Here is a 22,911-nt window from a genome sequence, read left to right as displayed (position 1 = left end):
AGAGAGAGACTAAGAGCTGGCTTTTTAAAGCCATAAACAAAACTAACAAACCTTTAGCTAGACTTACCAAGAAAAGAAGAAATAAGACTAAAATAAGCAGAAATAAGAGGAAACACTACAACTGATACCAGACAAATACACACAATCAACCCAAAGTATTAATATAATGAACCATACTGGAACAAATTGGAAAACTTAGAAAAAATAGATTCTTAGAAACCTACAACCTATCAAGAAAGAATCATGAGGAATTAGAAATCTGAATACATGAATCATGAGTAAGGAGATTGAACTGGCAATCATACACTCCCAAAACACAAAGTGCAGGACGAGACAGTTTCACTGATTAATTCTACCAAATATATAAAGAGAAATGAATACCAATTCTCAAACTCTTCCAAAAAATACAAGAGGAAAGGCCACTTCCAAACTAACTTTGAAAAGCCAACATTACCCTTCTAAACCAAGAAGAATATTATGTGAAACGAAAATTATAGGCCGATATCCTTGATATTTGGTCCCTTCACTGCATGGCTAATCAGTTCAGTTCAGTTCAGTCGCTCAGTCATGTCCGACTCTTTGCGACCCCATGAATCGCCATGAATGGCCTCTCTGTTCATCACCATCTCCCAGAGTTCACTCAGACTCATGTCCATCGAGTCTGTGATGCCATCCAGTCATCTCATCCTCGGTCGTCCTTTTCTCCTACTGCCCCCAATCCCTCCAGCATCAGAGTCTTTTCCAATGACTCAACTCTTCTCATGAGGTGGCCAAAGTACTGGAGTTTTAGCTTTAGCATCATTCCCTCCAAAGAAATCCCAGGATTGATCTCCTTCAGAATGGACTGGTTGGATCTCCTTGCAGTCCAAGGGACTCTCAAGAGTCTTCTCCAACACCACAGTTCAAAAGCATCAATTCTTTGGTGCTCAGCCTTCTTCACAGTCCAACTCTCACATCCATACATGACCACAGGAAAAACCATAGCCTTGACTAGATGGACCTTAGTCGGCAAAGTAATGTCTCTGCTTTTGAATATGCTATCTACGTTGGTCATAACTTTTCTTCCAAGGAGTAAGCTTCTTTTAATTTCATGGCTGCAGTCACCATCTGCGGTGATTTTGGAGTCCCAAAAAATAAAGTCTGACACTGTTTCCACTGTTTCCCTGTCTATTTCCCATGAAGTGATGGGACCAGATGCCATGATCTTACTTTTCTGAATGTTGAGCTTTAAGCCAACTTTTTCACTCTCCTCTTTCACTCTCATCAAGAGGCTTTTTAGCTCCTCTTCACTTTCTGCCATAAGGGTGGTGTCATCTGCATATCTGCGATTATTGACATTTCTCCCGGCAATCTTGATTCCAGCTTGTGTTTCTTCCAGTCCAGCGCTTCTCATGATGTACTCTGCATATAAGTTAAATAAGCAGGGTGACAATATACAGCCTTGACATACTCCTTTTCCTATTTGGAACCAGTCTGTTGTTCCATGTCCAGTTCTAACTGTTGCTTTCTGACCTGCATACAGATTTCTCAAGAGGCAGGTTATGTCGTCTGGTATTCCCATCTCTTTCAGAATTTTCCACACTTTCTTGTGATCCACACAGTCAAAGGCTTTGGCATAGTCAAGAAAGCAGAAATAGATGTTTTTCTGGAACTCTCTTGCTTTTTCCATGATCCAGCAGATGTTGGCAATGTGATCTCTGGTTCCTCTGCCTTTTCCAAAACCAGCTTGAACATCAGGGAGTTCACGGTTCATGTATTGCTGAAGCCTAGCTTGGAGAATTTTGAGCATTACTTTACTAGCATGTGAGATGAGTGCAATAGTGCAGTAGTTTGAGCATTCTTTGGCATTGCAGTTCTTTGGGATTGGAATGAAAACTGACATTTTCCAGTTCTGTGGCCACTGCTGAGTTTTCCAATTTTGTTGTCACATTGAGTGCAGCACTTTCATGGCATCATTTTTCAGGATTTGAAATAGCTCAACTGGAATTCTGTCACCTCCACTAGCTTTGTTCGTAGTGATGCTTTCTAAGGCCCATTTGACTTCACATTCCAGGATGTCTGGCTCTAGATGCGTGATCACATCATCATGATTATCTGGGTCACGAAAATCTTTTTTGTATAGTTTCTGTGTATTCTTGCCACCTCTTCTTAATATCTTCTGCTTCTGTTAGGTCCATATCATTTCTGTCCTTTATCGAGCCCATCTTTATATGAAATGTTCCCTTGGTATCCCTAATTTTCTTGAAGAGATCGCTAGTCTTTCCCATCCTGTTGTTTTCCTCGATTGCTTTGTATTGATCACTGAAGAAGGCTTTCTTATCTCTTCTTGCTATTCTTTGGAACTCTGCATTCAGATGCTTCTATCTTTCCTTTTCTCTTTTGCTTTTTGCCTCTCTCCTTTTCACAGCTATTTGTAAGGCCTCCTCAGTCAGCCATTTTGCTTCTTTGCATTTCTTTTCCATGGGGATGGTATTGATCCCTGTCTCCTGTACAATGTCACGAACCTCATTGCATAGTTCATCAGGCACTCTATCTATCAGATCTAGGCCCTTAAATCTATTTCTCACTTCCACTGTATAATCATAAGGGATTTGATTTAGGTCATACCTGAATGGTCTAGCGGTTTTCCGTACTGTGTTCAATTTGAGTCTGATTTTGGTAATAAGGAGTTCATGATCTGAGCCACAGTCAGTTCCTGGTCTTGTTTTTGTTGACTGTATAGAGCTTCTCCATCTTTGGCTGCAAAGAATATAATCAATCTGATTTCAGTGTTGACCATCAGGTGATGTCCATGTGTAGAGTCTTCTCTTGTGTTGTTGGAAGAGGGTGTTTGCTATGACCAGTGCATTCTCTTAGCAAAACTCTATTAGTCTTTGCCCTGCTTCATTCCGCATTCCAAGGCCAAATTTGCCTGTTACTCCAGGTGTTTCTTGACTTCCTACTTTTGCATTCCAGTCCCCTATAATGAAAAGGACATCTCTTTTGGGTGTTAGTTCTAAAAGGTCTTGTAGGTCTTCATAAAACCGTTCAACTTCAGCTTCTTCAGCATTACTGGTTGGGGCATAGACTTGGATAACTGTGATACTGAATGGTTTGCCTTGGAGATGAACAGAGATCATTCTGTCGTTTTTGAGATTGCATCCAAGTACTGCATTTCGGACTCCTTTGTTGAATACTCCATGAACAGCATGAAAAGGCAAAGTGATAGGATACCAAAAGAGGAACTCCCCAGGTCATTAGGTGCCCAATATGCTACTGGAGATCAGTGGAGAAATAACTCCAGAAAGAATGAAGGGATGGAGCCAAAACAAAAACAATACCCAGTTATGGATGTGACTGGTGATAGAAGCAAGATCCGATGCCATAAAGAGCGATATTGCATAAGAACCTGGAATGTCAGGTCCATGAATCAAGGCAAATTGGAAGTGGTCAAACAAGAGATGGCAAGGGTGAACGTCGATATTCTAGGAATCAGCGAACTAAAATGGACTGTAATGGGTGAATTTAACTCAGATAACCATTACATCTACTACTGCATGGCTAATAGAAGGGGGAAAAGTGGAAAGAGTGACAGATTTTGTTTTCTTGGGCTCCAGAGTAACTCACTGCAGACATTGACCACAGCCATGAAATTAAAACTCACTTGCTCCTTGGAAGAAAAGCTACGATAAACCTAGACAGCACATTAAAGAGCAGAGACATCACGTGGCCAACAAAGGTCCATACAGTCAAAGCTATGGTTTTTCCAGTTAATTATGTATGGATGTGAGAGATGGACCATAAAGAAGGCTGAGTGCCAAAAAAATTGATGCTTCCGAATTGTGCTGCTGGAGAAGACTCTTGAAGAGTCCCTTGGACTGCAAGATCAAACTAATCAGTCCTAAAGGAAGTCAGCCCTGAATATTCCTTGGAGGACTGATGTTGAAGCTGAAGCTCGAATACTTTGGCCACGTGATTTGAAGAACCAACTCATTGGAAAAGAAACTGATGCTTGGAAAAATTGAAGGAAGGAGAAGAGGGCAGCAAAGAATGAGATAGTATCACCACCTTAATGGACATGAATTTGAGCAAATTATGGGAGATGGTGAAAGTCAAGGAAGAGTGACGTACTGCAGTCCATGGGGATAAAGAGTCAGACACGACTTAGGGACTGAAAAACAACAACAATCCTTGATAAACACAGATGCAAAAATCCTCAACAAAATATTAGCAAACTGAATTGAAGAATACAGTAACAGGTGGATTTATGAGCAAGCTGGATTTATTCCAGGGATGCAAGGATGGTTCAACATGTGTAAATCAACTGGTGTGATAGAACTCATTAACAAAATGGGGAATAAAAATCATAGAATCCTCTCAGTTGATTCAGAAAAAAAAAAGCATTTGATGAAATTTAACATTCATTTATCATAAAAATTCTCAACAAAGCGGTATAGAGGGAAGGTACCTCAACCTAATACAAGCTATATATGACAACCCAACAGTCAATATGATACTCAATAGTGAAAAGGTGAAAACTTTTCCATTAAGATCAGTAAGACATAATCACCACTTATATTGAACAGAGGGGTCAGGGTTTGGGAAATTTTTTCTTTTTTTTTTTTTTTTTTTTTTTTTTACTTTACAATATTGTGTTGCTTTTGCCATACATCGACATGAATCCAACATGGGTATACACGTGTTCCCCATTCTGAACTGCCCTCCAACCTCCTTCCCCATACCATCCCTCTGGGTCATCCCAGTGCACCAGCTTAGAGCATCCTGTATCATGCATCAAACCTGGACTGGTGATTCATTTCACATATGATATTATACATGTTTCAATGCCATTCTCCCAAATCATCCCACCTTTACCCTCTCCCACACAGTCCATAATACTGTTCTATATATCTGTGTCTCTTTTCCTATCTCACATAGAGTATTATCGTTATTATCTTTCTAAATTCCATATATATGCGTTAGTATACTGTATTGGTGTTTTCCATTCTGGCTTACTTCACTCTGCATAATCGGCTCCAGTTTCATCCACCTCATTAGGACAGATTCAAATGTATTCTTTCTAATGGCTGAATAACACTCCATTCTGTATATGTACCACAGCTTTCTTATCCATTCATCTACTGATGGACATCTAGGTTGCTTCCATGTCCTGGCTATTATAAACAGTGCTGTGATGAACATTGGGGTGCACGTGTCTTTTTCAATTCTGGTTTCCACAGTGTGCATGCCCAGCAGTGGGATTGCTGGGTCATATGGCAGTTCTATTTCCAGTTTTTGAAGGAATCTCCACACTGTTCTCCATAGTGGCTGTACTAGCTTGCCTTCCCACCAACAGGGTAAGAGGGTTCCCTTTTCTCCACACCCTCTCCACCATTTATTGCTTGTAGAATTTTGGATCGCAGCCTTTCTGACTGGCGTGAAATGATATCTCATTGTGGTCTTGATTTGCATTTCTCTGATAATGAGTGATGTTGAGCATCTTTTCATGTGGTTGTTAGCCATCTGTATGTCTTCTTTGGAGAAATGTCTGTTTAGGTCTTTGGCCCATTTTTTTATTGGGTCATTTATTTTTCTGGAGTTGAGCTGCAGGAGTTGCTTGTATATTTTTGAGATTAGTTGTTTGTCAGTTGCTTCATTTGCTATTATTTTCTCCCATTCTGAAGGCTGTCTTTTCACCTTGCTTATAGTTTCCTTTGCTGTGCAGAAGCTTTTAATTTTAATTAGGTCCCATTTGTTTATTTTTGCTTTTATTTCCAGTATTCTGGGAAGTGGGTCCTAGAAGATCCTACTGTGATTTATGTTGGAGAGTGTTTTGCCTATGTTTTTCTCTAGGAGTTTTATAGTTTCAGGTCTTATGTTTAGATCTTTAATCCATTTTTAGTTTATTTTTGTGTATGGTGTTAGAAAGTGTTCTAGTTTCATTCTTTTACAAGTGGTTGACCAGTTTTCCCAGCACCACTTGTTAAAGAGATTGTCTTTTCTCCATTGTATATTCTTGCCTCCATTGTCAAATATAAGGTATCCATAGGTGCATGGATTGATCCCTGGGCTTTCTATTTTGTTCCATTGGTCTATATTTCTGTCTTTGTGCCAGTACCATACTGTCCTGATGACTGTATGCTTGTAGTAGAGCCTGAAGTCAGGCAGGTGGATTCCTCTAGTTCCATTCTTCTTTCTCAAGATTGCTTTGGCTATTCGAGATTTTTTGTATTTCCATACAAATTGTGAAATTATTTGTTCTAGCTCTGTGAAAAATACCGTTGGTAGCTTGAAAAGAATTGCACTGAATCTATAGATTGTTTTGGGTAGTATACTCATTTTCATATATTGATTCTTCCAATCCATGAACATGGTATATTTCTCTGTCTATTAGTGTCCTATTTGATTTCTTTCACCAGTGTTTTATAATTTTCTATATTTAAGTCTTTAATTTCTTTAGGTAGATATATTTTAAGTATTTTATTCTTTTCTTTGCAATGGTGAATGGAACTGTTCCCTTACTTTCTCCCTCTATTTTCTCATTATTAGTGTACAGTGTTAATGCAATGGATTTCTGTGTGTTGATTTTACATCCTGCAACTTTACTATATTCATTGATTAGCTCTAGTAAATTTCCGGTGGAGTCTTTAGGGTTTTCTATGTAGATGATCATGTCATCTGCAAACAGTGAGAGTTTTACTTCTTCTTTTCCAATTTGGATTCCTTTTATTTCTTTTTCTGCTCTGATTGCTGTGGCCAAAACTTCCAGAACTATGTTGAAAATTAGTGGTGAAAGTGGGCACCCTTGTCTTGTTCCTGACTTTAGGGGAAATGCTTTCGACTTTTCACCATTGAGGATAATGTTTGTTGCGGTTTTGTCATGTATAGCTTTTATTATGTTGAGGTATGTTCCTTCTATTCCTGCTTTCTGGAGAGTTTTTATCATAAACGGGTGTTGAATTTTGTCAAAGGCTTTCTCTGCATCTATTGAGATAATCATATGGTCTTTATGTTTCAATTTGTTAATGTGGTGTGTTACATTGAGTGATTTGTGGATATTGAAGAATCCTTGCATCCCTGGGATAAAGCCCACTTGGTCATGGTGTATGATCTTTTCAATATGTTGTTGGATTCTGTTTGCCAGAATTTTGTTAAGGACTTTAGCATCTATGTTCATCAGTGATATTGGTCTGTAGTTTTCTTTTTTTGTGGCATTTGTCAGGTTTTGGTATTAGGGTGATGGTGGCCTCAGAGAATGAGTTTGGAAGTTTACCTTCCTCTGCAACTTTCTGGAAAAGGTTGAGTAGGATATGTGTTAGTTCTCTAAATTTTTGGTAGAATTCAGCTGTGAATCCTTCTGGACCTGGGCTTTTGTTTGCTGGAAGATTTCTGATTACTGTTTCAATGTCCGTGCTTGTGATGGGGTCTGTTAAGATTTTCTATTTCTTCCTGGTTCAGTTTTGGAAAGTTGTACTTTTTGAAGAATTTGCCATTTCTTCCAAGTTGTCCATTTTATTGGCATATAATTGCTGATAGTAGTCTCTTATGATCCTTTGTGTTTCTGTGTTGTCTGTTGTGATTTGTCCATTTTCATTTCTAATTTTCTTTATTTGATTTTTCTCTCTTTGTTTCTTGATGAGTCTGGCTAACGGTTTGTCAATGTTATGTGTCCTCTCAAAGAACCAGATTTTGGCTTTGTTGGTTTTTGCTATGGCCTCTTTTGTTTTGTTTCTTTTGCATTTATTTCTGCCCTTATTTTTAAGATTTCTTTCCTTCTACTAAACTTGGGGTTCTTTGTTTCTTCCTTTTCAGGTTGCTTTAGGTGTAACATTAGGCTATTTATTTGATTCTTTTCCTGTTTCTTGAGGTATTCCTATATTGCTATGAACCTTCCCCTTAGCACTGCATTTACAGTGTTCCACAGTTTTTGGGTTGTTGTGTTTTCACTTTCATTCATTTCAGTGCATATTTTGATTTATTTTTTTATTTCTTCTGTAATTTGTTGGTTATTCAGCAGCATGTTGTTCAGCCTCCATATGTTGCCATTTTTAATAGTTTTTCTTCTGTAATTGAACTCTAATCTGACTGTATTGTTGTCAGAAAAAATGCTTGGAATGATTTCAATTTTTTTGAATTTACCAAGGCTAGATTTATGGCCCAGGATGTGATCTATCCTGGAGAAGGTTCTGTGTGTGCTTGAGAAAAAGGTGAAATTCACTGTTTGGGGGTGAAATATCCTATAGATATCAATTATGTCTAACTGGTCTATTGTATCATTTAAAGTTTGTGTTTCCTTGCTAATTTTCTGTTTAGTTGATCTATCCATAGTTGTGAATGGGGTATTAAAGTCTCCAACTATTATTGTGTTGTTGTTAATTTCCCCTTTCATACTTGTTAGCATTTGTCTTACATATTGCAGTGTTCCTATCTTGGGTGCATAGATATTTATACTTGTTACATCTTCTTCTTGGACTGATCCTTTGATCATTATGTAGTGGCCTTCTTTTTCTATTTTCACAGCCTTTGTTTTAAAGTCTATTTTAACTGATATGAGTATTGCTACTCCTGCTTTCTTTGCGTCTCTATTTGCGTGGAATATCTTCTTCCAGCCCTTCACTTTCAGTCCGTATGTGTCCCCTGTTTTGAGGTTGGTCTCTTGTAGACAACATGTATACGGGTCTTGTTTTTGTATTCATTCACCCAGTCTTTTTTGGTTGGGGCATTTAGCAAATTAACGCTTAAGGTAGTTATTGATAAGTATGATCCCATTACCATTTACTTTTTGTTTTAGGTTTGAGTTTATACACCCTTTTTGTGTTTCCTGTCTAGAGAAGATCTTTAGCATTTGTTGGAGAGCTGGTTTGATGATGCCGAATTCTTTCAGCTTTTGCTTATCTGTAAAGCTTTTGATTTCTCCTTCATATTTGAATGAGATCCTTGCTGGGTACAGTAATCAGGGCTGTAAGTTATTTTCTTTCATCACTTTAAGTATGTCCTGCCATTCCCTCCTGGCCTGAAGAGTTTCTATTGAAAGATCAGCTGTTATCTTATGGGAATCGCCTTGTGTGTTACTTGTTGTTTTTCCCTTGCTGCATTTAATATTTGTTCTTTGTGTTTGATCTTTGTTAATTTGATTAATATGTGTCTTGGGGAGTTTTGCGTTGAGTTTATCTTATTGGGACTCTCTGGTTTTCTTGGACTTGGGTGATTATTTCTTTCCCCATTTTGGGAAGTTTTCAACTATTATCTCCTCAAGCATTTTCTCATGGTCTTTCTTTTTGTCTCTTTCTTCTGGAACTCCTATGATTCGAATGTTGAGGTGTTTAACATTATCCCAGAGGTCTCTGAGATTGCCCTCATTTCTTTTAATTCATTTTTCTTTTTTCCTCTCTGATTCATTTATTTCTACCATTCTATATTCTACCTCACTTATCCCATCTTCTGCCTCTGTTATTCTCCTTGTTCCCTCCAGAGTATTTTTGATCTCACTTATTGCATTATTCATTATACATTGACTCTTTTTTATTTCTTCTAGGTCCTTGTTAAACATTTCTTGCATCTTCTCAATCCTTGTCTCCAGGCTATTTATCTGTGATTCCATATTGATTTCAAGATTTTGGATCATTTTCACTATCATTATTCTGAATTCTTTATCAGGTAGGTTCCCTATCTCTTCCTCTTTTGTTTGGTTTGGTGGGCATTTATCCTGTTCCTTTATCTGCTGGTTATTCCTCTGTCTCTTCATCTTATTTATATTGTTACGTTTGGGGTGGCCTTTCTGTATTCTGGCAGTTTGTGTAGTTCTCTTTATTGTGAAGTTTCCTGGCTGTGGGTGGGGTTGTACGGGTGGCTTGTCAAAGTTTCTTGGTTAGGGAACCTTGTGTCAGTATTCTGGTGGGTGGAGCTGGATTTCTTCTCCCTGGAGTGCAATGAAGTGTCCAGTAATGAGTTATGAGATGTCAATGGGTTTGGAGTGACTTTGGGCAGCCTGTATATTGAAACTCAGGGCTGTGTTCCTGTGTTGCTGGAGAATTTGTGTGATATGTCTTGCTCTGGAATTTGTTGGCCCTTGGGTGGTGCTTGGTTTCAATGAAGATATGGAGGCGTTTGATGAGCTCCTGTCGATTAGTGTTCCCTGGAGTCACGAGTTCTCTGTTGTTCTCAGGATTTGGACTTAAGACTCCTGCTTCTGGTTTTCAGTCTTATTTTTACAGTAGTCTCAAGACTTCTCCATCTATACAGCACCATTGATAAAACATCTCCTTCCAAAGACAATGGGCTGCTTTTCTGGGTGCCTGATGTCCTCTGCTGGCATTCAGAAGTTGTTTTGTGGAATTTACTCAGCGTTCAAATGTTCTTTTGAATTTGTTGGGGAGAAAGTGGTCTCCCCGTTCTATTCCTCCACCATCTTAGGACTGACCCCCATAGTTCGGAAAAATTTTTCTTAAGATGCAAGAGAATTGGGTATGTTTAAATGCTAATGGAAAGGAGCCAACAAGGAAGGAGAGAATAAAGAAAAAACGAGAATGATTATTTGAGGAAGAATGCTCAAACTATCACACAATTGCACTCATCTCACATGCTAGTAAAGTAATGTTCAAAACTCTCCAACCACTCTTCAGCAATGCATAAACTGTGAACTTCCAGATATTCAAGCTGGTTTTAGAAAAGCCAGAGGAACAAGAGATTAAATTGCCAACATCTGCTGGATCATTGAAAAGGCAAAAGAGTTCTAGGAAAACATCTATTTCTGCTTTACTGACTATGCCAAAGCCTTTGACTGTGCAGATCACAATAAACCATGGAAAATTCTGAAAGAGATGGGAATACCAGACCACCTGACCTGCCTCTTGAGAAATCTGTATGCAGGTCAGGAAGCAACAGTTAGAACTGGACATGGAACAATAGACTGATTCCAAATAGGAATAGGAGTACATCAAGGCTGTATATTGTCACCCTGCCTATTTAACTTATATGCAGAGTACATAATGAGGAACACTGGGCTGGAGGAAGCACAAGCTGGAATCAAGATTGCCAGGAGGAATATCCATAACCTCATTTTTGCAGATGACACCACCCTTATGGCAGAAAGAGTAGAAGAACGAAAGAGCCTCTTGATGAAGGTGAAAGAAGAATGAAATAGTTGGCTTAAAGCTCAACAAAGTGAATAAGAACTAAGAACCTCTTGATGAAAGTGAAAGAGGAGAGTGAAAAAGTTGACTTAAAGCTCAACATGAAGAACACTAAGATCATGGCATCCAGTCCCATCACTTCATGGGAAATAGATGGGGAAACAGTGGAAACAGTGGCAGACTTTATTTTGGGGGGCTCCAAAATCACTGCAGATGGTGATTGCAGCCATGAAATTAAAAGACGCTTACTCCTTGGAAGAAAAGTTATGACCAACCTAGACAGCATAGTAAAAAGCAGAAACATTACTTTGCTAACGAAGGTCTGTCTAGTCAAAGCTATGGTTTTTCCAGTAGTCATGTATGGAAATGAGAGTGGGACTATAAAGAAAGCTGAGCACTGAAGAAATGATGCTTTTGAATTCTGTTGTTGGAGAAGACTCTTGAGAGTCCCTTGGACAGCAAGAAGATCAAACCAGTATATCCCAAAGGAGATCAGTCCTGGGTGTTCATTGGAAGGTCTGATGTAGAAGCTGAAACTCCAATAATTTGGCCACTTGATCCAATGAACTGACTCATTTGAAAAGACCCTGATGCTGGGAAAGATTGAAGGCAGAAGGAGAAGGGGATGACAGAGGATGAAATAGTTGGATGGCTTCACTGACTCAATGGACATTAGTTTGAGTGGACTCTGATAGTTGGTGATGGACAGGGAGGCCTGGCGTGCTGCAGTCCATGGGGTCACAAAGAGTCAAACATGAATGAGCAACTGAACTAAACTGAACTGATTGAGTTGGTGACAATAATATTACCCTGAGGGGCTGCATGGTCTTCCAGAAGGGATCAGTAGCTCAAATGCAGGTAGCGAGGAAGAAAACTGTTGCATTAGACTTTTGACAAATGAAACAGATAGGGAGGTGCTTACTGATTGAGTGGAAAAAGTCACAAAACATACACTGGAAAATAAGGATTGGATGGAAGAGCAGCCTAATGAACAGGCAATGTACTAACAATGTCTTGAGAATCCTTTGGGAGTCTAAGCACTGTTATATTTATTAAAATGTATCTACAAACTCAAAGGAAGGAAGCATGTGGTCAGAGGGTGAAATACCTGAGACATGACTGTGCAATAATGTAGACAATTAGGCAATCTATGCATCTACTGCTGTGATAGCTGAAACCTAAGAGTCTTAATGAGGAGTATAGATGAAATACCTCTTACCTTGGGAATAAGATATTCTCTGAATTCAATGTCCTGAGCTGCTGCATGGGGTAGGTTGTTGGGGACAAGGTCAATGTATCTCTGGATCTCATGGATCACAGCATCTGTATAGGGCATGCGGCTCCGGTCCTGCATGCAGGGACTCCGGTTTCTGCCAACCACGCGGTTAATTTCTTCCTGGACTTTAGCTGGAAGGTAGAAATCAGAATTTATGTCAAGTGATAAAGATACTTTTTATCTTCTTAATCATGATTACATCGTGGTAGGATATGGAGAGAAGGAAAAATTACATGTGTTTCCCTACAGGGGAAAAGACGAAAAAGAATTTCAGTGTCATGGGCAAATTGGAATTTCATTAGAGGCTTAAATACACCTACATATAAAACAGAGTTACATCATGAAATTCATTTCTTAATTCTGATTCTCTCCTTTGTGTATTTTTAAAATTAAACTCAGGAATGTGGATTCTCAAAGGCTCACATCATGCAGTTTAACCATTTTATTTATGTCAGTTTTATTTTATAAAAGTTCTAAGAGAGTAGAAGTACTCCATGCAGTTGAAGAGTAGAAAAGTTATCAATGTTGCCTGCCAATTTCTAACCAGAATTTCATCCTGCCCATCATCTGTGATACTACCTGTGACCTCTGGGTGCTTCAGCAGGAGCAGTAGTCCATATCTCAGAGTGATGCTTGTTGTCTCTATTCCAGCAGTAAACACATCCCATACAGTGGTGATCAAGTTGTCCATGGTAAACTCAGACTGTTTATTGTGTTTCTCCTAGCAATGATGTATTAGGATTACTTAATAAGTAAAAGCAGCTTACAATAATTCCATATAACAACATAACATAATTGTTTACGTTTACGAATTTGACAAATTAAACCAAACATTAAAGTATGCTATTGATGATGGTAAAGCTAGATCAGTTGTTAGAATTTCTTCAATTAAAATATAACCAGAGTTAAACTTCTAACAAGTCCTTTCTGATTCCTCACTTTCTCACCCAATGGAGTAAATCAGTTCTTCAATAATTTCTTTCTAATCTGAACCTTATCAAATTATCACTGCTACTCACCATCAATTCAAGTATCTATTGTCTATATCATCATATCTGAATTTCTCACTCAGGCCTTCAGAGCCACCTATCCTCAAACTGAAACACTATTCCCAAATTCATCAGTCATTAAACCCATGACAGTTCCTCAGTTACTATCAAGACAATCTCTAAAAATTCCACACACTTCATCACTGCACTTATCTTTCCCTGAACCAATTTTGCCTCTGCTAATCCTCAAAACATACTTCATCTGTTTCCTACTGTCTTTCCAAGAGTAAGCCTTTCTAGATGCCCATCCATTTCTGCCTTCTCTCATTTCTTACATCACCCATTCATGGAATTTATTTAATGAAAGAGAATATACTATCTATCACTTATCTTGAATGTGTGTGTGTGTTTTTCAATCTGTTCTCAAGTAAAGAACCAGCTTTAACATGGTAAATATACAAACTTCCAAGCAATTTTCAGTAACAATGCAGAAATAATTCAAGACAACCAGTATGGTTTGCACAACAATAATTTGCACAAGCAATGAATATATCTTTAAGAAGGAGCATTTGTTTTAATAAACTGATTCCACTGAGAAGAACAAAGCTATTCCATGCATCACATCACTCCACATACAAAGATGAAGCAGCAAATCCCCTGGGTCCCCTTTTACCTTTTCCATTTTAATCAGGAAGTAATCAATAAAGTCTTGAGGGTTATTGAGGTCCAAGGATGCTTGGTGTTCCTTTATTTTCTCCAAAATAAACTTTCTTTGCTCAGTCATGTTTTTAAATAATGTGTTATGACTCCCTGGGAGATAATGTAGTAAAGAGGGGAAAGCATTGTAGAGCTGAAAAAGAAAAGAAACAGTCAATTCATTCAGCAAACATTTACAAGCCCATATTATGGTGCAGACATATTGCTATTTAATGAGTAAATAAAGGTGAGTAAGATATGCTTCTTGCACTGGAACCCATTTGGGATTTGAAGGAGAGGGAACTGGTGAAATGGCCTGAGTGACAGTATGCACAAATTAACAACTAATTTCAAAACCATTCGAATTATTTTCCTAACCATAACTCTGAAGAAATTCAGGATCATACCACATCTTTCCAAATGAGGGTATTGAGGTTCAGAAAGGTTAGTCAACCAGTCTAAGTCACAAAACTAGTGACAGAGGTAGTGACAGTGTTTATCCCAGTTTACACTACACACATGTCTACAGAGAGTCACCTAAACAGTGTGCAGGGATCATACACTTTTTCTACATTTATTTTTATGAAAACATATTAACAGTTGACACATATTATATTAGTTTCAGGTGTACAAAATGGTGATTGACCATTTACATGCATTACAAATTGATCACCATGATAAGCCTAGGAATCATCTGTCATCATACAGTCATTGAAATGTTATTGACTCTTCTTCCTTATGCTGTATGTTACATCCCCGTGACTTATTACATTTATATCTGAAGTTTATACTTCTTAATCCCTTTTACCTATTTCATTCATCCCTTTACTTCTTCCTCTCTGAGGACAACAGTTTCTTCTCTGTATCTATGAATTTGTTTCTGCTTTATTTGTTTGTTTTAACTTTTAGATTCTAAATATGAAGTAAATCACATAATATTTGTCTTTGTCTGCCTAACATTCTTCCCTTAGTATAATATCTTCTAGGACTATCCATGCTGTATAAATGGCACAATCTCATGCTTTTATATGGCTGAGTAATATTTCAGTGTGTGTTTGTGTGTGTGTGTATATATGTATATATCACTTCTTCTTTATCCTTTCATCTATCAATGGACACTTAGGTGATTTCAATATCTTACCTGTCAACAGTGCTACAATGAATATAAGGGTGCATATATCTTTTTGAGTAAGTTTTTTTTCTTCAGATAAATACCCAGAAGTTTTCTAGAGAGAAGTACCCAGTTAAGTCCCAGATCTTATAGGAGATCTATTTTTAACATTTTGAGGAACCTCTATACTGTGTGCCATAGTGACTGTTTCAATTTACTTTCTTACCAACAGTGCATGAGTGTTCCTTTATCTCTACATCCTCCCAACACTTATTATTTCTTTTCTTTCTTATAATAGCCATTCTGACTGGTGTGAAGTAAAATCTTTCAGTGTTTTTATTTGTATTTCCTGATAATTAGTGTCTGACCATCTTTCCATGCACCTTTGGCCAACTGTTTTGTCTTCATTGGAAAAATACCTATTTGAACCTTCTGTCCATTTTTTAATTGGGTTTTCTTTTGGTTGTTGAAGTGTATGAGTTCTTTGTGTATTTTGAACACTAACTCCTTGTCAGATACATCATTTGCAAATATATTCTATTCAGCAGGCAGGCATTTTGTTTTGTTGATAGTTACCTTCACTGTGCAAAAGCTTTTACATTGAATTAGGTCACATTCCTTTATTTTTGCTTTTGTTTCCCTTGCATAACAATGCATAACCAAAAAAAGATCAACAAGATTAATGTCAAAGAGTGCACATCTATGATTACTTCTAGAATTTTTATGGTTCTGGTTCTTACATTTAAATCCTTAATCCCTTTTGAATTTATTTTTATATGTGGTGTGATAAAGGCATCCAGTTTAATTCTTTTGTATGTAACTGTCCAGTTTTCCCAATACCATTGATTGAAGAGGGTGTCTTTTCTACATTCTGTATTCTAGCTTCTTTTGTTGTATATTAATTACCTACTAAGTGTGGGTTATATCTAAGCTGTCTCTTCAGTTCCATTGATTATGTCTGCTTTTGTCCCAGTACCACGCTTCTTTTTCTTTGCTTGCTGTGGCTGGAACTTCCAGTACTATGCTGAATAAAAGTGGGGAGAGTGGGCCTCCTTGTGTTGTTCCTGATTTGAGAGGAAATACTTTCAAGTTTTCACCATTGAGAATGATGGGAGCTTTATTATATTCAGGTATGTTCTCTCTCTATTCACTCTGGAGTTTTTATCATAAGGGATGTTGAATTCAGTCCAAAAGTTTTCTTGCAAAACTTAAAAAATCATATGATTTATTCTTCATTTTTAATGTGATGTATCACATAGGTTGATTAGCAGACACTGAACTGCTGGGAGCCAACACGGGAGATCCCACCCATGACAAGGTCATGTGGAAGAGACCTGATGGGCAAGGCAGATCAGGACTCGAAGGACCCCCTGGACCTGCTCAGCACCTACCCCCAAAACCAGAATCTGTCTGTCTTACCATTTTATGCCTTTCACCAACTCCTCTGACATTAATGGGGGGCTATCCCCGACCACCTCTCTCTAAAGGAAATCAACTTAGAGCTCTAGTTAATAAGTCTTCTGGGCATAATTGGAGTGTTTCAATTCAAACCCCTCTGATGGCTTTCTAACTTGCCTGACAGGTTATCCGGACTTTTACAACCGTGCCTGTGATTGTTCACAGCCTCCCAACCACGAGAGGCATGGGAAGCTTAAAACATTTTAAAAATATAGAGCCTTTTGAGGAGTTAAAAATTATTAGGATAGTACTGGTGGAGGGTATCATTATTGAACCAATGCTTGCTCTTAAGTTTTCATATCTTTCATTGTGTGCCTGAGAGTGCATTAATTAATATAGTTGATGTATAGAAATATAAGTAGTAGCCTAGGTATTAACAACATCAAACCTTGAGTTAATAAATTCTTTCTTTGTTATACCCCACTGCACCTTTGCCCTATAGGAATGCAACTTTATCTAGTGCTTTCAGACAATGGGGCTAGACTTTAGAAAAATCATCTTTAGAGAAAATAAGTTTTTTGGTTGATTAACCTTTATCAGAAGAAAGTCATATGTTATCAGGCCTCCTGGCAGAAGATGATGTAAATCACCTAAGACCTTTGTAAATGGAAAGGTATGCAGAAAGAAAGCCTGGTCTTGATAAGGGTCAGGACTGCTGACCCTGCATGACTTTGCATCTTCCATTATTCTCTATGTACAACTTAAGGTATAAAAGCTCCTTTTGAAAATAAAGTTGCGGGCCTGGTCTCCCCGTGTCATTCTTTCCTTCTCTCTCTCTCTTTCTCTTTCCTTTTCAGGAAAGAGAAGCTTCATTCTTTCCTTCTCTCTCTCTCTTTCTCTTTCCTTTTCAGGTTGATCCCCTGGAGCGCAGAGGCTCTCTGAGTTCACTTTCCTGCCTGGGCTTCTAAGACCCTCTCGAGAAGGTGCTCTGCACCTTCGCCACATCGAGAGGCTGCCTGAAGCCTTCGTGAACAGAGCAAGTCCCATGCAGGGGCTTTATTGGCTTTCTTTGTAAACCAAGGAATATCAACCTCTTCCTCTCCTCTACTTTCTTTTTTTTTTTTAATATGCCATTAATTATTTATTTGAGGCAAATATATATGTCTTAAGACTTATGATTAAAGATCTGAATTTTCCAAGAGGCAGTAAAGCAGCAGTTTTTCCATAGGAAATAACACTCCTTTTTAGTCGGCAAAAAGAAAGATGACTGGAGTAAAAACTATGATTTATACAGAACAGCCATTGATCTTTATTTGATTTGACAAAATCATCATTATTAAAAGACGGGTAATAAAATCTGAGCTTACACTGAATCTGACAAGTTAAGTTCTATAGTATCTGGAATATCAGAAATTCGGCCGAGGGGGACAGAGGATAAAAGCATCGCATGCAGATGCTCCTGGTAGAGGGGGACCTCTATCTGCACGTCAGGTCCACTGTGTGCAGCGCACACAAAACTCTAGAGAAAATGCAATTGACTCGCTTGGGTGAAGTGTTTTTCCTTTGGGGGAGGGGAGAGGTGGCAGAGAGGTGCAGGAATTCAAAGGCAAGTGCAGAATGGCTTCTCCATTTCAAAGTGGTAATAAAAATATCTAGATCATGGCACTAGGGCACCTTTGAGGAAAAGAACACCTTAACCAGAGTAGGCTCATTGCATAATTCTTTAGTAATATGTACAGTTTTCAAGTAATGGAGCGGACTGAGAGGAATTTTACTTCAAAAGCAGCTATCTGTTTTTCTTCTCGCCCTCTGGGGCTTGATCTGTTTTGGCGTCACAGGGGCACTTTTCTACACAGTTTCTAGGGAAACATCCTCTTATTCTTGAAACACCTTCTAAAACAGAATCATCAAGAATTTTGTCTCCATACAACCAGTACTGTAACCCTCTTGTAGCTAAGATGAATTCCCCTTTCTGTAGTCTTATCCGAGGTTCCTCAGTACAGGGGCTTGTGAAGAATGTTTTGATTCCTCTATTCAAAGGACAGCAGGTACCACTATAATCTTCTATCACTTTATACCGGACACTTCTGACTCTTTTATCTGCTTTTTGTTTCAAATGTTCTATTGTTAAGCTGTACTGGTGACAGTCTTCTCTAACTGGCCAATCCAGCCCATCTCCTTCAGGGACCCCTGACCATGTGAATACTTGTTTGAAGTTCTTCCATCTACTTCCCATATCATAAGGAAAAACAAAGTCATCATCTAGTTGATAATATTGAATTCGATCTTTAGCCTTCTCTTCAATCCATGATTCAATAGAAGTTTTGTTTCTGAGAATTATTTTCATCTGATTATAAAGCTGCGTATACATTGTCATGACAAAAATAAAGGCAGCGTGAATACAGCCCAGTGGTGCTAAAAGGAGGAACAGAGTGAAGGAAGCATGATTCTGATAGCCACAGCAGTTGTTGATCCAAGGGCAGTGATGGTCCATCTTCATCACACATCTGTTACACTTTCTGCAGTGATGTGACCGTGGTGCCATGTATGCTTGGTAGACTTTACAATACTGGAGGTACATGCTATCCTGAGAATTTTTCGGTTTCCACCCCAGAGGGACGAAGCCAGGACCAACAAACATGGCACTGAAGTAATTATAAAGAATCATGACAGTCCAGTTTATCAACATAATGAAATTCACGCTTCCTCCAGTGGTATGTAAGGGCCAATACCACAACACAGAGTCAATCATGGCCATGGTAGAACATATTGCTATAACACCAAGAGCTATAATGGGACCCCAGTGACAAAGTCACTTTATTTCTTGGAGATTTTCAAACTTGACAACTGAGCAGAATGTACCCATTTTGGTGAGGAAGAATGTCTTCCAGTTTTTAAAGAATTACAGATTTCCTTTTTCTGTGCACACATTTCCTTGTGCCACAAGTCCGTGTGTGTTCCTTAATTGTCATGTCTTCACGTTGTGGGATGTTAATGCAGATTATGCCATTTTCACTGACACTTTTTAATCTAGGAGAATCCAGCACCTTGGTTTGAAACTTAATCTCGGTCCGGTCCTCAGTGCCCACTCCTCAGCCATCGCATTGCTGGGGCGGCTCGGGCTCACCCAGAGCAGACTCTCTCCCTCTTGGATAACTCCGTCCTGGGTACCCCAGCCCAATGCAAGTAGAAAGTAAATTCTGTGCGCTAGAAGCTGGGGTGTGTGACCAGCCACGACCCGCGCATCACTCCGCCAGTGCCCTCGCAGCTGCTCCTCCTCTACTTTCTTAACTGCAACATTCTCTCTCTCTCTCTCTGTCGCCAACGCCATCTCTTTGGAGGGTACCCTTGGATCCTGCTGGGGCTGGACCCCAGCACTGAACCATCTTTGTATCCCCAGAATAAATTTGGCTCATTTATAGATTATAACATGTTAATGTATTGCTGATTTCAATTTCATGCAAAGATGGGCACAATAAAGGAGAGAAATAGTATGGATGCAACAGAAACAGAAGATATTAAGAAGGATGCAACAGAAACAGAAGATATTAAGAAGAGGTGACAACAATAAACAGAAGAACTATTTAAAAAAAAAAAAAAAGTCTTAATGACCCAAATAACGATGACATGTGATAACTCACCAAGTGCCAGACATCCTGGAATGTGAAGTTAAGTGAGCCTTAGGAAGAATCACTACAAACAAAATGAGTGGAATGATGGAATTCCAGTTGAGCAATTTCAAATCCTAAAATATGATGCTGTGAAAGTGCTGCACTCAATACACTAGCAAATTTTGAAAACTCAGCAGTGGCCACAGGACTGGAAAAGGTCCGTTTCATTCCAATCCGAAAGAAAGGCAATACCAAAGAATGTTCAAACTACCACACATTTGCACTCATCTCACATACTACAAAATAATGCTCAAAATTCTCCAAGTAAGTCTTCAACAGTATGTGAACTGGAAAACTTCAGATGCTCAAGCTGGATTTAGAAAAGGCATAGGAACCAGAGATTAAATTGCCAACATCTGTTGGATCATTGAAAAAGCAAGAGAGTTCCAGAAAAACATATACTTCTTTACTGACTACACCAAAGCCTTTTACTCTGTGGATCACAACAAACTGGAAAATTCTTCAAGAAAAGGGAATACCAGACCACCTGACCTGCTTCCTGAGAAACCTGTAGGCAGGTCAAGAATCAACAGTTAGAACTGGACATGGAAAAATGGACTGGTTTCAAACCAGGAAAAGAGTACCTCAAGGCTGTATGTCACCCTACTAATTTAACTTATATGCAGAGTATATCATGGGACTTTCTGGGCTGAATTAAGCACAAGCTGGAATCAAGATTTCCTGGAGAAATAGCAATAACCTCAGATATACAGATGACACCACCCTGATGTCAGGAAGCAAAGAAGAACTAAAGAGCCTCTTGATGAAAGTGAAAGAGAAGAGTGAAAATGCAACTTAAAACTCAATATTCAAAAACAAAGATCATGGCATCCGGTCCCATCACTTCGTGGCAAATAGATGGGGAAGCAATGGAAACAATGACAGACTATTTTATTGGGCTCTAAAATCACTGAAGATGGTGACTGCAGCCATGAAATTAAAAGACACTTACTCCTTGGAAGAAAAACGATGACCAACATAGACAGCATATTAAAAAGCAGAGATGTTATTTGCTGACAAACGCCTATCCAGTCAAAGCTATGGTTTTTCCACTAGTCGTGTATGGATGTGAGAGTTGGCAAAGAAAGCTGAGCATGAAAGAACTGATGCTTTTCAACTGTGCTGTTGGAGAAGACTCTTGAGAGTCCCTTGGACTGCAAGGAGATCCAACCAGTCCATCCTAAAGGAAATCAGTCCTGAAAATTTATTGGAAGGAATGATGCTGAAGCTGAGGCTCCAATACTTTGGCCTCCTGATGTGAAGACTTGACTCATTAGAAAAGACCCTGAAGCTGAGAAAGATTGAAGGCAGGAGGAGAAGGGGTTGACAGAGGATGAGATGGTTGGATGGCATCAACAACTCAATGGACATGAGTTTGAGCAAGATCCTGGAGTTGGTGATGGACAGGAAATCCTGGCATGCTACAGTCCACAAACAGTTGGACATGACTAAGCGACTGAACTGAACTGAATATTTTGTTGAGGATTTTTGCATCTAGCTTCATCAAAAGTATTGACCTTAATTATTCTCTTTTTAGTGTTTTTTTTTTCTTTTCTAATTTATGTTTAAGTGTAATGTTGGCATCATAGAAAAATTTTGAAAATGTTCATTTGGACATATTTGGAAAGGTCAGGCATTAGTTCTTTTTTAAATATCTGGTATAATTCACTCGTGAGGCCATCTGGTACTAGATTTTTGGTTTTGATGAGTTTTGATTTCTGGTTTTATTTCATTACTAGTGTTCAGTCTTCAGATTATCTGTTTCTTCCTGATTCAATCTTGGTATATGTGTTGATATGAATTTATCCATTTTCACTAGGTGTTCAATTTGTAGGTATATAATTATTCATTGTGGTCTCTCATAATTCTTTGAATTTCTGTGGTATATGTTCCTCTTTCATTTCTGATCTTATTTATTTGTGTGTTCTTTGTTTCTGATGAGCCTGGCTAGAGTTTATCCAATGTGATTATCCTTTCAAAGAACAAGCTTTTAGGTTCACTAATCTTTTCTAAAGTGGGTGACTTCATTTCAGGGGCTCCAAAATCACTACAGATGATGACTTCAGCCATGAAATTAAAAGACGCTTACTCCTTGGAAGGAAAGTTATGACCAACCTAGACAGCATATTAAAAAGCAGAGGCATTACTTTGACGACAAAGGTCCGTCTAGTCATGGCTATGGTTTTTCTAGTGGTCATGTATGAATGTGAGAGTTGGACTATAAGGAAAGCTGAGCACTGAAAAATTGCTTTTGAACTGTGGTGTTGGAGAAGACTCTTATGAGTTCCTTGGACTGCAAGGAGATCCAACCAGTCCACCCTAAAGGAGATCAGTCCTGAGTGTTCATTGGAAGGACTAATGTTGAAGCTGAAACTCCAGTACTTTGGCCACCAGATGTGAATAGCTGACTCATTTGAAAAGCCCCTGATGCTGGGAAAGATTGAGGGGAGGAAGAGAAGGGGACGACAGAGAATGAGATGGTTGGATGGCATCACCGACTCAATGGACATGGGTTTGGATGAACTCCGGGAGTTGGTGATAGACAGGGATGCCGGGCATGCTGCAGTCCATGGGGTTGCAAAGTGTCGGACACGACTGAGCGACTGAACTGAAGTGAACTGAATTGAATATTTTCTATTGCTGTTTTAGTCTCTATTGT

The 22,911-nt window shown here is 38.7% G+C and overlaps 1 protein-coding gene and 1 pseudogene across 2 annotated transcripts in view; both read right to left on the bottom strand.

Annotated features, from left to right (window-relative positions):
* LOC102169851 (cytochrome P450 2C31) overlaps positions 1-22,911 on the bottom strand; it is a 64,424-nt gene that overhangs the window by 11,066 nt on the left and 30,447 nt on the right. Inside the window, exons 5-7 of the mRNA XM_018041712.1 lie at positions 14,050-14,226; positions 12,967-13,108; positions 12,331-12,518 (exon numbers count right to left, since the gene is read on the bottom strand). Of these exons, the coding sequence (XP_017897201.1) occupies positions 12,331-12,518; positions 12,967-13,108; positions 14,050-14,226 (507 nt within the window). The remainder of the gene's footprint in view (positions 1-12,330; positions 12,519-12,966; positions 13,109-14,049; positions 14,227-22,911) is intronic.
* On the bottom strand, positions 17,706-19,516 carry LOC106503871 (annotated as a pseudogene). Its single transcript, XR_001297564.2, has one exon. The product of XR_001297564.2 is annotated as a palmitoyltransferase ZDHHC6 pseudogene (transcript).

This window comes from Capra hircus, chromosome 26 (assembly GCF_001704415.2).
Source record: "Capra hircus breed San Clemente chromosome 26, ASM170441v1, whole genome shotgun sequence".
Classification (NCBI taxonomy): Eukaryota; Metazoa; Chordata; class Mammalia; order Artiodactyla; family Bovidae; genus Capra; species Capra hircus.
This window is presented reverse-complemented; position numbering and strand designations above follow the sequence as displayed.